Source organism: Maniola hyperantus, chromosome 2 (genome assembly GCF_902806685.2).
Source record: "Maniola hyperantus chromosome 2, iAphHyp1.2, whole genome shotgun sequence".
Classification (NCBI taxonomy): Eukaryota; Metazoa; Arthropoda; class Insecta; order Lepidoptera; family Nymphalidae; genus Maniola; species Maniola hyperantus.
In genome coordinates this window covers 9659890-9677023 of record NC_048537.1, presented here as the reverse complement: position 1 = coordinate 9677023, position 17134 = coordinate 9659890, and the positions used below count along the sequence as shown (strand labels likewise).

The following is a 17134-nucleotide window of genomic DNA, read 5'->3' as shown; positions in this document are numbered from 1 at the left end:
GTATGGAAAGGAAGGTGGGCATAGAAATTAGAAACTCTCTAAACATGAGCACAGAATAATATAATACCTAGTCATGGGTATAGGAATAGAATAAAATCTGAAAGTTTCTCTGCGTATTACTCCCACTCCCAACACAGGGAGCCACGATCAGCATCTGTGCAGTTTGGATCATGGTGGCTTTGGGAGATAACAGGTAGGTAATAAAGGTGTAAAAAAAATCTTACGTCAAAGTATAGTCTAATTTTTTTATATTTTCTTTGGAATAGTACTTATTAGAAATCACGACATGCATTTCCAGACAGTTAGCTTGCTTAGTGGGGACCCCCACCACTTCTATGTGGTACCTTAAACCACATAGAAGTCATCGCCTTCAACTTTATAATTTACTAGCTGATCCCCGCGGCTTCGCCCGCGTGTATATAATATAGCCTATGTCACTCAGGAATAATGTAGCTTTCTATTGGTGAAAGAATTTTCAAAATCGGTTCAGTAGTTCCAGAGATTACCCCCTACAAACAAACTTAACGACATCACCTCTCTATAATATTAGTATAGACTAGCGACTCGCCCCGGCTTCGCATGGGTAGCTTATTACAATTTTCATAGGGATCTCTAATTTTTTGAAAATAAAATAGGTATATCCAATGTCACTTATGAATAATGTAGCTTTCTACTGGTGAAAGAGTTTTCAAAATCGGTTCAGTAGTTCCAGAGATACCCCCTACAAACAAACTTATAAACTTTACCTCTTTATAATATTAGTAGGTATTGTCTGGCAGGGGGTTGCCACCATACAGTCTGATAATAAATATGTAAGGCGGCGTTTCGTGAACAAATGATTTCCCTAGGCAGGGATGGTCCTGATGACTCAGATTGATTTAGGAAGTAGGTAAGAGCGAACGAATAAATTCGACGTTATGACAGTTTCTGTATTGGAAATTTGTCAAAATGACAAAGTCCGTTAGATAAGTTTATCTGGCAGTTGTGAAACAGGTCCTTAAACGATAAAAATAACAGCGTTATTAAAAATATTCAATAGTTTTAATTCGCGGATAACTAGTGAATCTATATTGAGAAAACAAAAACTAAAAAAGAGAGATTTATATGACCCCGACGTGATTTGAACACGCAACCTTCTGATCTGGAGTCAGACGCGCTACCGTTGCGCCACGGAGTCGTTGGTCTCCGTATTGAAATAATACTACTTAACAGAACATAATAACAATATTAATATAATATTTTCTATTATTTGTTACCTATTTTGAATTAATTAAATTACCATAAAAAATTATAACATTAGGTATTAGCTACTTATTCAACCCTCGAGCGTGTTAAGAAAACAAAAACAACCCAATGCAACACACCAAAAATTATGAAGTCTGTTTGAATTTTAAAAAAGACATGAATTTTAATGATCACTTTAATTCTATAAAACAGTAAAATAAATTGCCGAGAAAGCTTGTTTTTTCATTTTTAAATATTCGTTATACTTATAATATAACAATCAACTTACCTACTTAAAAAGATAATATTATTATAAGAGTTTGATAACAGAATAATAGTGTATAGAAAATTCGACCTGAGTTGCAACAGCCCCTGTGGCCTAATGGATAAGGCATCGGCCTCCTAAGCCGGGGATTGTGGGTTCGAGTCCCACCAGGGGTACATACACTCAATTTTTTTGTTTTCAACTTGATGCTTATCTTTCTTGATGCTAATTTGAGTACTGAAAATCACAGCTTTTTAAAAGAATATAATCATGGTAGGAATTTTACCGTCATGGAAAAAACAAAACAATTTTTTTATATAGTTTCATTATAATAATGATATATTAATGAGACCGTAAGAGAAAGTGCCAAATGCACTTGCCAAAAAGGTGTCAGTGCAGCCGTGGACCCCAAGAGCGGCAGACAGCGCAAACCAGAATGATGTATGTAGTAACCCACTTGGTTAGGAAGGCGACAGTCGTCATCTGCAGAACAAAAAAATATCAATGGTACAATATTAAAAAAAACATAAGGTCATTAACACGTCAAATGGGAAGCATTCTCCTTATTAGGGTTCCGTACCCGACGGGTGCCAACGAGTCACGGGCCCTTAGACAGATTAGAGAAACTAAATCTGTGGGACCTTATCACTAAGCCTCCGCTTTCCGTCTGTTTATCTGTCAGCGGGCTGTACCTATCTCATGAACATCTACCTCACAGCTAGGTAGAGAGTTGAAATTTTCACAAGTGTGTATTACAGTACCTATTATATCTTGTACGATTGTAAGGAAGCCTTCGTGTGCGAGTCCAACTCGCGCTTGACTGATTTTTACGTCTGTTAAATGATTGAACTGACGTAACCACATCTCTATAGTTCGAAATATAAAAAAGTATTATTAATTTGTAATCGTTTAACATTTTATAGTTCTTCATTTAATATGTTATTACATTCGCCTTAAAAAATGGCTATTTCAGTATTCAATGCAACACCATATTCCGTAAACTTTTGTACTACACGAAAACGATGATAATTTTCGAGTCAGCATGCATCGGCGCCGTGGCTTAGTTGGTTAAAGCGCCTGTCTAGTAAACAGGAGATCGGGGGTTCGAATCCCCCCGGGGCCTTAGTGGAATTTACGTTTTTTTAATTTTTCTAATTTTTTTTTTCAACTTACGTGCACATAAATTAGATGTAGTTATCGCAGTGGCAACGAAATGAGCTGGCGGGCAGAAGTCTGGGGAAGGACATGGGTCTGTCAAGTTGAAGATGTAGATCTCTCGTTCGACGATCGTTTGACAGCTGCGAGACGCATCTGCACCACGCCACATACACACCAGAATCTGTCCTTGACCATCATTGCGGAACTAAAATTTTTTTGAAAGGGTGGTCACAAGTCACCCGCACAGCCTCCGCACTAACCCTGTGTGGGATAGCGCGGGTATGCGGGGCGTCATACCCGCGCTACCACATACGTCGATGGCCATCTCAACCTGTTGCATACTATAGGTGCAATTTATTAATTAGGACATTTTTGGTGATATTTTTCTATAAAGTAAGTAACTCAAAATGTGAAAAGACTCACATTTAGTGTATATCTTTGCCTCTTACCAATAAGAATTTTAATTATTTTATAAATCATTTAATCATAATTTTTTATCATTGTGATTTTGAATGCGATAAATAATTTATTACCAAAATTCAAAAGTACATACATTAGAAACTTGCAGTGGCATCTAGTGTCGTATTAATTAAATACAAACCACATTACAGCGCCATCACTATGGAAAAATAAGCTCCATTTTTTTTATAATTCTTCACTAGATGGCGGTAGTGCTTAGTCCGAAAAACGTATCACACACAGTCAATTGCCTACAAATGAGTGAGGGAGCCACCTAAGATATTATATCGTCATAAAATAATTTATTTTGCAAAAAATAAAAAATAAAATTAGGCCTCCCTATGTGATGGATGATCATTCGAATAATTTTTACACACCTGTACTTTGATAATAGGTTGCTGCTTCAAATAAAATGGATGGATTCGATAAGTCTGTTTGCGGCCCGGCAGTACGAAGTCCTCGTACTGTGCTTGCAAGAATTCTGTACTATTGACTTCACATTGAGAGCCGAATATTCTTGACGGAATTTCTGTTTTCACTAGGTTTGTATAAATAGCATCCGTAACATCGGCCATGACATTTGAATTTACCTACAATAATAAAAATTAACGAAATAACGGAATTTAGAGATTCACTTGTTTAGTAAATAATAAAGCACAAAGTTTAAATAACATTTGAAATTGAATAATGACTCTAGTAAAAATAATGATTCTAGAAAATTTTTCTTCGAAGGGATCTATCTAGGTAGCTATATCCGAGGAGATCTTGGTAATACAAGCGTGATAAAATACTGATAAGAATCATAATCCAAACACCAAAAATTTAAACCAAGTCAAAAAAAGAGTAGATACAGGAGTCGATGGTAAAAGAAATATTAAAATGTGCGTAATAACAGCAAATGGCTTGGTTTGGTGATCGTTTGATTAAAAAAATATTCGGCCACAATTTTGATACAGTTACAGCTTACTAGTACTATAGCTTAGTATATATACTAAACTAATTTAAAATACCCTAGATAGGCTTTAACTAAATCGCATCCGATTTAGTTAAAGCCTATCTAGTGAATGGTCGATAGGTGCTTACGGTAATAAACAGCTCCGAATAATCCAGATACTCGTTGTTAACGTTCTGAAAGTCACTCGTATCCTGTGCCACGTAAGCAAAGAAGACGTCAAAGAAACTCCTTCGTAAGGACTGCATCAGAACCCTCGATTGCTCCAGCTCATTAGACGAGAGGCTGTCTGAGGGGCTGACAATGAGCACAACTGTGCTGTGACCTGCACTTGCCATTGACGCGATTTCTTCTAGACTTCTATTGCGACTGTGTTGAATGATCCGAGATATAACGTTTGGGAGGTTGAGGCGTACTGGCCCTGCCAAAATTACAAAGTTAGTCAGAAAGGGGGACATTTCACACAATATTATTAATTCTTACTTTAATGCTTTATGGGATCCAATCATAAGTGTGAAAAAATGGTTTCAAACAGTTCCTTCCTACTTTGTCGAGTGATGTTGACAGATTTGAACTGTTGACGAGGTCCATTGAGGCAGGCCAAGAGAAGGATTCTCGTCGAACCACGTCAAGGCCAAAACTACTGGCTTATATTCCACGGAAGAATTCAGTGTCACAAGCATCATCATCCCATTTAATAGTATTTACCTACTGTTATTCTTGTCAGACAGTAAAAGCAAAAGTCTAGCACCAATTTACTAATTGACAGTCACTTGTCGGACGCGATGGAGAGTGCTGTGCTTGGAGTTGCTCTACGTAATGAGTGATCAAATCAGGAACGAGGAGAGCCGTAAGAAAACCAGAGTAACGATATAGCTCAATGGATTGCGAAGCTGAATGGTGTTGGGCAGATATACGTTGGAGTCCTATGGTGCTAGAATAGCGACTTCACACAAGAAAGCGTAGTGTTGACAAAGCCTCCACCGGGTGGACGGACATCAAGCGAGCCGAATGGAAGTCCCTGCAAGGGACCTACAAGTAGGTCCAGCAGCTGTGGATGTCTACCGGTTCAGATTGAAAATGATGATGATGATGATGATGATAATGATGGCGACTGAAGACTGATCCGCCTCTTGCACCATTCAGGTTGAGTCACTATTTTGGGGGTCATCACTGTCACTAGTAGTTACGTACAGTACGCGGCCGAAAGTAATGTATATCGACATTTAGAAGGAGATAGCAGATTTGTAGAGCGTTGTCCCTGTCATTGAGACCTACAAAATTACTTTCTGCCGCGTACTGTAATAACTTCTTTCTGAAGAATGAAATCATAATAAAAGAGAGCAGAGACATGATTACATACATTCCGTGGTGGAGTTGCTAATGGTGGAATAGAAAGAAGTAAGGTTAGTAGTAGGCGGTACGATCCACTGTCCATTGTTCCCGTGAACTAACGCGATGGTGCTTCTGTGGGCTTCCACTTCTAAAGTTTTTGCTATCCATCTATGGAACGGAGGAACCAAATAATACCTATGATTTGCATAAAACTTTCTCTGTAATGGACGTTCAAAAATCTGTTATACTAGGACCATTACGAACGCGCGAACTGGGGCATAAATCATTTTTATCGGACCTCTTGCTCGCACTTACAGGCCTTGTGGAACTGGAATCCGATGCTCTGGTGTTGTGTGTAACAGCAACAAAAGATTTGTCGATAGTCGAAAAAGCACCCTGCCCTTACTTTTTACCTGCGACTACTACCAGCGTCCAAACGGCATTGCTTTATCGATAACGACTTCTGCAGCATTCTCAGAACCTTTATCATTATGATTTATGACCCCGTTCGTAATGGCCTTAGCTTCTAACTCCCTAGAGTTATTTAATGTGCTTTAAAACATCATTTTTTATTATCTTCTTATTTAATCTTCAATGGGTATTTAACATTAATTTTAACACAATTAACTAAAGGCGGGTAGTAGTGAATTTTGGAAACTCAAGATCCGGTCGCTGACTTTTCGATCGATTCATATTATGAAAATGAACAAAAATATCTAGATACCTATACTCAAGTATACTTACGACATAAACTGTTCAATCTCATAGCCCTTCCAAGAGCCATCAGTGGCCACTATCAAGTCCATCGAAGGGACGTCTGAGAACATCTTCCGGCACTCCTTGTGGTTATCTCTTAGGATTATGGCTGTAACGTACACAACTAACCATTGATGATTTGGCTTATGACTTCCTAGGTAGATGATACCCGCGACTTTATCCGCGTGGATTTAGGTTTTTAAAAATTCCTAGAGAACTCTAGGATTCACGGGTAAAGTAGGTGCAATATACCTACCTAGCCTATGGCAGTTTCCGGGAAAAAGTGCCCAGCTAGACTATGGCGGTTTAAAGGATGCAAGCTATCTCTGTAAATTATGGCTAAATCGGTTACACTGATGGGCCTAAATTTTAGTATTTAAGTAAGTTTTAGGACATTTAAGTAAGTACCTACTTATAATGATATAATAGGTATTATACTTATGATGAGACTTTAAAAATCCCGTGAAAACTCTTTAGTTTTCTGAGGTTAAAGTAGCCTTACTAGATAGGTAGCTCAATCTCCGGTATATCTACAAGCCACAAGCCATCTATGTACCTTTCGTCAAAATCGGTTAAACGATGGGCCGTGAAAAAGTAACTTCAGACCTTCAGACACACTTTCGCATAAGTAATTTATAATTAGTAGATAAGTATATTAAGTTGTTAACTTACTGAAGTTGTTTTTTTTTGTTTAAATTAAGGTTGAGTGCATTATTTCGAATGTACTCGTAGATAGATAGCTACCTAATTAGTACATACTTACGAACATAATTCATAAAGGCCGTGGCGGCAGCGTCACTCATCCTTTCCATCTCTTCCCTAGGAATATACACAGTTATCTGTTGTAGTGATAGCATATGCGCGAATCGAGAAGTTTCCCCCATCAAATGGGAGCCATTGACTATTTTGGAGTACAACGCGTGCCTGTTACAAGCCCGCACTGTAGTATCGAAGGATACCCCTTCATTAGAGTAGTACATATCCAATACTTGTGATAAGCGTAAAGATCGCCTTTGTGTAATCCATGTTGGTAAGTGACTTGCTAATATCAGACCTGTAATGTAAAGGTCACTTTGAAAGAATAGTAGGTGGTCTAGAATCTAGATAATTCTACTTGACTAGGTTGATGATCGTGTTTTATATTTTTTAATCATTTATGTACGAGATAAGGTATGTATAAATATCAAAGGTGCCCATTATGTAACCCCATGGAGCCCTATCTATATTAGGAATGCAGATGGCGTTGATGCACTTTAGCCTTTCTTTCATTTTTATTACATACTAGCTGAACCACCCCGGCTTCGCTCGGGTGGAGTTTAGAAAATTGAAGGGGAGGTTGAATTAAATTTTTCTCTCCGTAAGAACCTTCCTCGTACTTCAAGGAATATTATAAAAAAAGAATTAGCGAAATCGGTTCAGCGGTTCTCGAGATTTGCGATGACCAACACATTTGGTGATTCATTTTTTTTATTATAGATTATCTACTGGCCAATAAGCTATAAATATTAGTACCTACATCACGACTGGTTTCAAGAAATATATACATCAATTCTTGGTCTGCATATAGGTACCACTACCTACCAGCTACATAGGTACTTTTTAACGGTTTTCTCGCGATATTTTCACCAAGGCTCAGGCTATTTTATTCAAGCGCTAAATTGTTTATCTAATTATTATTATCTATGGTAAATAGGAAGTTTTATTTCCCACATTAATCAAATACCCTACTAGGAACTTCAGTTTTGTTGGTAAAAGAGAGATGTCTTAAAGTCTGCCTAGATGCAAATAAGCGACTTTTGGTTAAACTACCTACCCTTTCGGCTCATTTAAATCTAACTTACCATCTATACCAGCTAAAATCTCTGCATCGGTAAAGTGCCAGTTTGGTAAGGTCCCGTTTGGTGGGAATAGGTAATAATCTCGGGGTAGAAGTGTGTCATTCCACCTATTACTGCTGCCTACCAACATACGATGTTCAGAGGCCCCCACTCTCGGGCCTTGGTTCACGACAACTTCCGCTAAATCACCTTTAAAATAAATATTTTATAGCACCGAAACAGGAAAAAAAATTGGAAAATATAAAACAGGAAATAAATTGATTCTATCTATTAAAGCAATCTAAAATTTTCTCAAGGTAAATAACAGCATCGGTGGTTCAGTGGTAGAATGCTCGCCTGCCACGCGGGCGGCCCGGGTTCGATTCCCGGCCGATGCAAGATTCTTTTGGGTATTTTTTGTTTATTTTTAATAAGAAAAAATAATTTATTGTTTTATTTATAACTACCTTAACTATCTTTAAAAAAATTAAGTACCTAACTAACTACGTATTAGGTTTATAACAAAAATATTATAAAATTTAGAGCTCCAGATAGTCAAAGCTCATGGAATTATTGATTTTTTTAAGTGAAGACAAATTAGCATGATTGCGTGTGTGTGACACATACCTACGCGTAGCGACACAGGCTATAATAATATACGGATATTAAGAAAAGGGCGGCCCGTTACCAGGATTGATTCATATGTACAAAAGCTTGTAAACCCTGGAACTACGTAGGATAGTACCTACCTACCTACTTATCATCATCATCATCAACCGATAGACTGCTGGACAGAGGTCTCTTGTAGGGACTTCCACACGCCGCGGTCTTGCGCCGCCTGAATCCAGCAACTCCCTCCTACTCGTCTGATGTCATCTGTCCACCCAGTTGGGGGCATCCAACGCTGCGTCCCCAACGTCTATCGGTTTTACGAACTATGTGCCCTGCCCATCGCCACTTCAGCTTCGCAACCCGTTGAGATATGTCGGTTACTTTAGTTCTCCTACGGATCTCGTCATTTCTGATTTGTTCACGTAGGGAAACTCCAAGCATAGCTCTCGCCATCGCCCGCTGAGTGACTTTGAGCTTTCTTATGAGGCCCATAGTTACTTACCTTACCTTACCTATATAGTTTAATATTTTGCATCATTCACGAATTACGACAATCAACGTTATACTTTAGAAAAATTAATGACGATAGGCGCCATTCTAAAGATCTTTAGGTACCTTTACCTACTTACAAACTACCAATACATAAGATTTTAATTTAGCATACCTACCTGCCAGTGTAGCAGCCCACAAATTGCTAATGTTATTACTGGTATCACTACTTTGCAGATCTATATCGAATACCGCGTGCTCGGTATACCAGTCGTCCATCGCAGAATCCACTAGGGCCTGTGAGATCTCCTCTTTGAAGACATCCGTTTCTAGAATATCGCTTATTGTCACCTGTTGGGGTTGTAACGACGAAGCGAGTGCAGCTACAAGAGTGCCAGGCGATATGGTGCCCCATTCTGTTTTTATAACTCCACCTTCTGTGGGACATCTGCTGATAATTCTGAAATATCGGTAAACGATAATTTGTAATTAATAAAATTACAGACCCACTCTTTGCCCCTACTACTATATGTAGTAGGGGCAAAGAGTGGGTCTGTAATAATTGTATTGTCATAAGTTGAATTTTGTGGAAAAATTAAGTTTTGAGCTTCTGCTCTGCGGTAAGAGCTCCATTAGTTGGACTTCACGCTTGAACCTGTTGGTATGTTCATCTGATGGAGACCTAAATGTGCCTTCGTTACTGCTTGATTTACCTACAGCCCCATGGGTCTTATAATTACCTGTTAGCACTTTGAGGCATCATAGTTTGTCGACGTTGTGCTGACAAAGGGCACACAACATTTTCATCGCCTCTCTCCCACGGTTGCACCGAAGAGCTTAACATTTTATGAAGCAAGCACTTTTCGACTAGCGTTAGACTCTCGTCAACGTCCAACAGCTCCGGTTGACTCGGCAGAAATAGCTCCATGAGCAGTTTGTACTTATGGAATTGGAATGCAGAAGCTCTGAACGGCAAAACGTAATCTGACTCGATTGTATTGGGAGATTCTTCTATGCCGTCGAGCCGAAGGCTGTGGAACATAGGAAGGTATAGTACCCGACGGGTCGAGATGGCAATCGGGAAGGGAACGCTCTGCACACCCGCACAGCGCCCGCGGTAACCCGGTGCGCGCAAGCGCGGGTGACTTGCGGGGCGTCCCCCTGCCTCATACCCCGATTGTCATCTCAACCTGTCGCAAACTATATATTACTCAGATCTCAGATATATTACATTTTTAAAAAACTTCAAAGTAGATTATTTTATTTGAAAGAGGAAAATACTTCAAAGAAGGATGTTATTTTATTCGGAAGAGTAAACTCTGGAATTCGATAAAAAATAATTTTGGTTTAGTAATATTTTAACCAGCTTCAATATGAATTTATTTAGGTAATTTTGATTCCTCATGGTAGAATGTCTGTGACAAATGACATAGCAATGTGGACTTCGCTAATAAGTAGGTATACCTAAGCTTTAAATAAAAGTTCCTTTATTATCATCTCAAGTTTCAACCCATATCGCAATCATCTACTGGGCATCAAAATGAGAAGGGGTTAATCATAGTCTATCACGCTGGTCAAGTGCGGATTGGCAGACTTCACACCGAGAACATTTTAGAGAACTCTCAAGCATGCAAGTTTCCTCTTAATTTTTAAACGCACATAATATAACTCCGAAAAGTTAGAGGTGAGTATCAGAGGTTCCATCATCATTCATGAAAGCCGACGACGACCGACGCCTGAATCAATAAAAGCTCAAATAGAATAAGTTTTAATAAAGCTATTACCGCCTTTTTATCGTAAACTTCATTACAATAGCTGTTTATTTACCTTCTGAGCAAAGCCGAGCTGAACATCCTCATGTCAAGTCGAGAGCTTAGCTCAAGTCGTCGTAAAAGCGATAGAAAGACATCAAGCCTGCGAGGAGCCCCTAGATCCGGCCCTCCCCTTCGGTAGCAGTCCAATAGATGTGGTGGCACACTTGATAATATTGCTTCTTCTGAAGCTGATATAAAAAAACCGGTCAAGTGCAAGTTGGACTCGCGCACTCTTACAAGATATACTTATCTACTTTTATGTAGAACACTGCAAGTTAATGACGGACTATGCCATATCTATGTGATTTAGTAAATTTTTTCGTGAACACATTTTAATTTTTTTGTGCGATATAGCCACCAATTCACGATTATCGGATGTTTTCCTTTACTTGTGCTATATAAGACTTACTTACCTGCCTAATTTATGATTTTAGGTCAACGGGAAGAACCCTATATTTTTTTGACAGACACGACACACAGACAACAAAGTGATCCTATAAGGGTTCCCTTTTGAGGTACGGAACCCTAAAAATACTTTCTAGTAGGTCTGAATTAGGCACTAGCTCATGCCCTCGACTTACTTTGCGTTGTTTTAGGTTTTTAAGAATCCCGTGGGAACTCTATGATTATCCGGGATAAAAAGCAGCTCTCAAAATGTGACTCTTCAGGTCTATAACTATAGTCATGCAAGAAAAAAAACACGTCGATCCGTTGCGACGTGACTGAAGGACAGACTAATAAACAAACACACTTTCGCATTTATAGTAGGTTCATGAGTACATGGTATAGCGACTTAATACGAACCTACCTTATTGTCATCTACCTACATTATACTTTTATACCAGCTGTTTACAGATTTAACCAAAACGTTACCATAAGTACCTACATAGTTGTAATACCTAGATCAAAAGTACCTAGGTAATGTATCTACTAGGCTTTGTACATTGCTGGCGTTCTTCTTATTTGAATCGTATAGTATTTATCACAGCTACTTGTTACATTTTAAAAGTTATCAAGTCCTACATAACAAGCACTAAGCTACCTCAAAATTGATCCATTAAAATAACGTGCCAATCTAAACATATCAAAGGAAAAGGTAACTGATTGACTGACTGATCTATCAACGCACAGCTCAAACTACTGGACAGATCGGGCTGAAGTTTGGCGTGCAGATGGCTATTATGACGTAGCCATTCGCTAAGAAAGGATTTTTGAAAATTCAACCCATAAAGGGGTGAAACAGGGGTTTGAAATTTGTGTAGTCCACGCGGACGAAGTCGCGAGCATAAGCTAGTTAACATATAAAGTCAATACTTACGACTGGCTAAAGCACAAACTAACACAAAAAATAACAGTTCCTTCATAGTTAACAAAATAATTATCACAATAACATAATGTTAAATGTACCTATTATAGTCAGTTTATTACACTGCTTATTTCGCGGCAAGAAAAGTGTGTGCGATACAAACAGATTGTTTCTGATAAGATAATGGTTCATTGTGCAAGTGGGGCGTAGTCATTCAGGAATGATTCATTAAATCAATAAAAACGAAGTACTTAATTAACTTTGAAAAAAATTTATATAAGTATGTTTCCAATATTCTTGAAAAATAAATTTGAAACATATTCGTAAATAAATATGAAATATATACGTGCCTCTTTAACTTGAGGTGGTAGTCATGACATAAAATCATAAGTGGCACAAGCCGTACTCTTGGACGAACAAGGCTTGTACTACACAAAAATAAATACATTTCATACATAAATTAATTTCAAATTTTCATTTCACTGAGCGACATTTATGTACCTACCTATAGTACGCGACAAGTTGAGATGACAATCGGGGTGGAGACGCCCACGCTAACCGGCGCGGGATAGCGTGTGTGAAGTACGGGTGTGCGGGGCGTCCCCTCGCCTCATACCCTGATTGCCATCTCGAACTGTCGCTACTACGAACTATACATACAACATTTCCAATTTCATTCCGCCTCCTGACTCCTGAGGCTTTAATCCATATTCATTCATCCTAAAAGCTTTTTCATTAGAAAAACTATTAGAAATGAAAAAGCATACTTAAAAATTAAACATTTTATTGACGTCAATAAATTAAAGTAAGTTTATTTTACTTCATTTAAAATTAGACCTCACAATCGCGTACTTTCTTCATATTAGGTACAACCTTTCTTAACTTATTATATTAAAACATTATGGTAATCCAAATAAAGTAATGCAAGTGGTTATTGATCGAAAAAATGTTTGATCGAGTATTATGTGTTTCAGTATAATAGTTATGCTCCGTCATAGATAATAAATAAATGTGGTACAATTTGAAACATCTCCTTTCAGTGATATATATTTTTTACATAGATCACTAAAATAATTATTAAAAGAATAACTTACAGACGTACGCTTCTAAAAGTTTTGACTGAAAATAAACACATTTATGCTAATTTTGTATGAACAGTTCTAAGTAGACCTTATAATAATTATTTATAAACTAAAAGTGTAGGCAATGTCTTTTTGCCTCTATGGAATGTACGCCAGTGTTACTAATATAAAAACGTATTTGCACAATTTCGCGAAACTTATTTGTGATTCTGTAATTATAACAATATTATAGATATAGAACTGAATGTTTGTTCATACAAAATCAAATATTAAGTTGGAAAAAATAAAATTCAATACTTAGACAAAACAAAGCAGCCAGCCATTCAAGATATTTACAATTTTTTTTTTTTTTTTTATAAATAATATTAGCCATATTAAATGACTAATATTCCCCTTTCCTCTCCAATTAAGCGTCAGGCTTGTGCTAGGAGTAGGTACGACAATAGTGCAACGGGCGGGGTTTGAACCGTCGACCTTTCGGTTTTCAGTCCACTCCTATACCGGTTGAGCTATTGAGGCTCTAATGAATTATAATAGTAGGTACGACTTCGTTAAGGTTAGTAATTTTTTGGATAAAACTATAACTATTATAATACATATATATCACTATCTTAGTAGATTGTTAGTATAGACTTACGATAAAACTGTAATTGTAAAATTTGAATCAGAGGAAACTTTACTATTGTTGTCCAAAATAGCTTTTTTTTTAATTTTGCCTGTGTCTGTTTACGCATCACACTGTAACTACAGAGCAGATTGATCCATTTGCTATTAATGAAATCTCTATAACCATAATGGAATTCTTAAATACTTTGTGTTTGTTCAGTAAATATATTAAATGCTATTTATGATTATTTTATACCTTCATTAACAGAAAATGAAGGAATTATCGTAATACCAGTCTGGCTAGTTTTCCATCAACCTGCCGCGATGATCCATTTCTGAGCGTAAATTCTCTTTTGATATGTGCAAATAACAAGTCTGTAATGAGGAATATTTGTGCAGTCGCAAAGGACAGAGTTACGCCAAAGAAGAAGTTTGCATTTGCTGATCCTGAATAGATCCACAGGTGCCAGACTGTTGGTCCAAGTGCTGATGTAATTAGGAAAGCGCAGCCCACAATGAATTTCTGCTGCATAACTGAAAAATAAGTATTTCACATGTTTAATACAAACCTATTTTTCGTTAATGTTTGGCAAATTTTTGAACTAAAATGGATGAAATTCTACTAAATCGGGGTAGATATGTATCACATTATTAGCCATAGGCAAGAGGACAGTTCCCCGCCCTCCCTGAAGTCCCACACATTTTGCGCTTTTATTGAGCGTTTGATTTGAAAAATTGAAAAGTTTAAAATTTTGTGATGGCTGTGCTTGTTTTCGTTATTTCTTTCAAAACTATTTTTCTGTACTACTTAAAATAAAAAATTTCACACTTGCTGCTTTCACATTCCTGTTTGCTATTGGATTCTATTTCTGTGTAGGTTTATGGCCAGGAACCCCCCCCCCCCCCTTCCCCCCTCTTCTCCTTTCTCAATAATGTCAGGTATTAAAGTACTGTGTGAAATATAATATTTCTGGATTCAGTGATACCTACCAGAAAGGTACTTGTAATTTGTCAATAGCAACTTATGAAAAACATTTCATTATAAAATTAAAACTATTTTTAAATTAAAATGTACCTATGTTAAAAATACTTACAAACAAACAAATGTCTCCACAAAGGTAATAGTGCCAAGTAAAATCCAACATCTCCAACACATGGATATGATCGGAATATAGTAGACAGTGCAATAAGAACTGTAGCTAGCAGCACTGGTTCCTTGTAAAATCTAAGTGTAAGCGGCACCAGGTAGAGAGCCAATGCGTTGATTTGAAATGCACACACAAAGAGTAATCTAAAGTGCTCAAACATCTCCGTAAAGAAATACCAGAAGAGGCCAATATTTGGTTTCAAATCTGGCACTGTCAGTCTGAAAATGAAAAAGGTCAAATGTTATGAGTTTTACTGGCATGCTATTAACTGACTGTAGTTAGTAAGTATTAATGTAAGACTAAGGGTGAGGTCTATTGAGCGCACTCTGACTTAGCTTAGACTTAACACAGAGTTAAAATGAGACAGAGTTATATCTCTCACATAAATCTGTCTAGTTTTAACTCAATCTTAAGTCTGAGCAAAGTCAAAGTGCACTCTATAGATCTCAGTTTTAATGTCTTTAATATTTTTTTAAGTTATAATTTTTGCCATACCCTAACAGGGTGATTAGGTATGATTTTTAATGAAAAAAAAACAAAATAAAGATGAATTATGTATTTATAAGTAAAGTACTTATTCTAAACCAAAGTAGCTTAGGATTATTTTTAACCAATTGCAGATGTCGGATATCAGCCATAAGTAAAACTAATGGGCTGTCAAATTAGTTCAGAAAAATAAGCAGTCCTAGGTTGCCAGGAATGTGATGAATTACGTAAATAAATAAAATATTATTTGCACTTACATAAATCCATATGTATTATAGAAGTAATCATATGATCCATCCATTATGAAGGCAGATAGAAATATACAGAATCCCCAGCACACCACAAATACTAGAAGTGTTCTTATGTATGAACACTTGTTGCATCCTTGGTTGACATTTGCTAGTAAAATAGATATTGGCACAACTAGCAAAATGGGGTACAGGGCCTGGTGAGTGGCCAGAGCAATAAACACACATGCCAAAATTCTTTGGCCACTCGAAGCTCCCCATAGTGATATAGCAAGAAGCAAGTTCTGTATAACTGTAGTAGTCATCCCCACACAGTTCAGCACAGAATACGGATTGAACAAATACACAGAAAGAACATAATTAGGGACTTCATTCAACTGTGAATCTTTCAAAAGCATTGTCTTTGAATCCTCTGCAACATCTCCTTTCTCCCTGTCTTGCGATTCTTTAAATATTCGTATGAATGCTTTAGAAGTCATGTACAGAATATGAGCTGTTAGTACGTCCAATACGACAAAAATAACTGGTAATAAATATGGTACTTTTTTCAACAGAAAGTGAAATAAAATGAGCATCACTGGCGACTCGTGAAATGAGTCCCCTTCGTAAGGATTTATGCCATGGTCGTACAAGTAAACACCCTCAATTAACCTCTTCCACGAGTTCAGCGGCGTCGCTATTTCAACTCTGTTTGCTATCGTGTGCCAATAGTCCGTGTGAATAAGCCAATATCTTACTAAGCCGGCTGCCAAATATTTCAGTATTAAAGCCATTGGACAAAAACAATAACATAAAAATCCAGCTTCTCAGATTCATTAATTCAAAAATCTAAGTCTAATCAACATTTTATTCAAATTATACCTACTCGAATTTCAATCAACAACCAAATTCCAATGAAAATGTCAAAGCAATCTGTCAAAAACTCGGCACTTCAAAATCAAAACTGTCAGCTGTCATCTGTCAACACAGACCAAAGACAAAGAGTAATGTAGGCTTTACACACGCCTGGTATATCGGGACCAACGCGAAGCGGGTAACGTATAATGAGGAAGTCTCAAGTTTCAAGTCTCTACCTATTAAGGTTCATATATATGTGAACATCCATTCATCCTCCATTTGTCCATTTGTCTGTCAGTGGACTATAGTCCACTGACAGACAAATGGACGGCCGGACAGACGGATAGACGGACGAACGAACATTAAATTTTCACAGAATGTGTATTTTTATGGCCGCTATAACAACAAATAAATAGTAAAAATTACAAAATAGCCGCCATGAAAATAAAAAAAATAAAAAAGTGTTATTTATTTTCTTGTACGATGGTACGCAACCCTTCGTGTGCGAGCCCAACTCGCAGTTCACTGATTTTATATTAC

At 37.3% G+C, this 17134-nt stretch overlaps 2 protein-coding genes and 4 non-coding genes across 7 annotated transcripts; 3 read left to right on the top strand and 3 right to left on the bottom strand.

Moving 5' to 3' along the window:
* Positions 1-1105: 1105 nt before the first annotated feature.
* Positions 1106-1177, bottom strand: TRNAW-CCA (transfer RNA tryptophan (anticodon CCA)). Its single transcript has one exon. It is a non-coding gene; the product is annotated as a tRNA-Trp (tRNA).
* LOC117994098 (uncharacterized) lies at positions 1139-12369 on the bottom strand. 2 transcript variants are annotated; one of them, XM_034981981.2, is made up of 12 exons: positions 12200-12365; positions 10895-11069; positions 9808-10098; positions 9247-9527; positions 7991-8176; positions 6913-7203; positions 6138-6258; positions 5422-5561; positions 4190-4479; positions 3484-3696; positions 2663-2852; positions 1139-1972 (listed from the first exon to the last, which is right to left on the bottom strand). In XM_034981981.2, exons 1-12 carry the CDS (start codon positions 12243-12245, stop codon positions 1803-1805), a joined length of 2394 nt encoding a protein of 797 aa, XP_034837872.2. In that variant the 5' UTR covers positions 12246-12365; the 3' UTR covers positions 1139-1802. The 2 variants fall into 2 exon arrangements, with proteins under 2 accessions (XP_034837872.2, XP_069362070.1); XM_069505969.1 differs by lacking the exons at positions 1139-1972; positions 2663-2852 and adding an exon at positions 2868-3357 and having other exon boundaries at positions 12200-12369.
* TRNAR-CCU (transfer RNA arginine (anticodon CCU)) lies at positions 1593-1665 on the top strand. Its single transcript has one exon. It is a non-coding gene; the product is annotated as a tRNA-Arg (tRNA).
* On the top strand, positions 2539-2612 carry TRNAT-AGU (transfer RNA threonine (anticodon AGU)). The gene has a single exon. It is a non-coding gene; the product is annotated as a tRNA-Thr (tRNA).
* On the top strand, positions 8294-8364 carry TRNAG-GCC (transfer RNA glycine (anticodon GCC)). Its single transcript has one exon. It is a non-coding gene; the product is annotated as a tRNA-Gly (tRNA).
* A 585-nt stretch (positions 12370-12954) lies between the features above and the next one.
* Positions 12955-16667, bottom strand: PIG-U (phosphatidylinositol glycan anchor biosynthesis class U). The gene is made up of 3 exons (XM_034982067.2): positions 15767-16667; positions 14970-15241; positions 12955-14409 (listed from the first exon to the last, which is right to left on the bottom strand). Exons 1-3 carry the CDS (start codon positions 16528-16530, stop codon positions 14156-14158), a joined length of 1290 nt encoding a protein of 429 aa, XP_034837958.1. The 5' UTR covers positions 16531-16667; the 3' UTR covers positions 12955-14155.
* Between the last annotated feature and the right edge of the window lie 467 nt (positions 16668-17134).

What these genes read in the sequence shown, in the direction of transcription:
- LOC117994098 (XM_034981981.2), bottom strand. Translation starts at nt 12,245, where the DNA reads ATGAAGGAACTGTTATTTTTTGTGTTAGTTTGTGCTTTAGCCAGTC. An exon ending in AGTTTGTGCTTTAGCCAGTC is followed by an intron (nt 11,070 to 12,199) that starts GTAAGTATTGAC and finishes TTTTTATATCAG; the next exon opens with CTTCAGAAGAAGCAATATTA. An exon ending in GGCCTTTATGAATTATGTTC is followed by an intron (nt 6,259 to 6,912) that starts GTAAGTATGTAC and finishes TGTACGTTACAG; the next exon opens with CCATAATCCTAAGAGATAAC.
- PIG-U (XM_034982067.2), bottom strand. Translation starts at nt 16,530, where the DNA reads ATGGCTTTAATACTGAAATATTTGGCAGCCGGCTTAGTAAGATATTGG. An exon ending in TATAATACATATGGATTTAT is followed by an intron (nt 15,242 to 15,766) that starts GTAAGTGCAAAT and finishes TTTCATTTTCAG; the next exon opens with ACTGACAGTGCCAGATTTGA. An exon ending in GTGGAGACATTTGTTTGTTT is followed by an intron (nt 14,410 to 14,969) that starts GTAAGTATTTTT and finishes CTTATTTTTCAG; the next exon opens with TTATGCAGCAGAAATTCATT.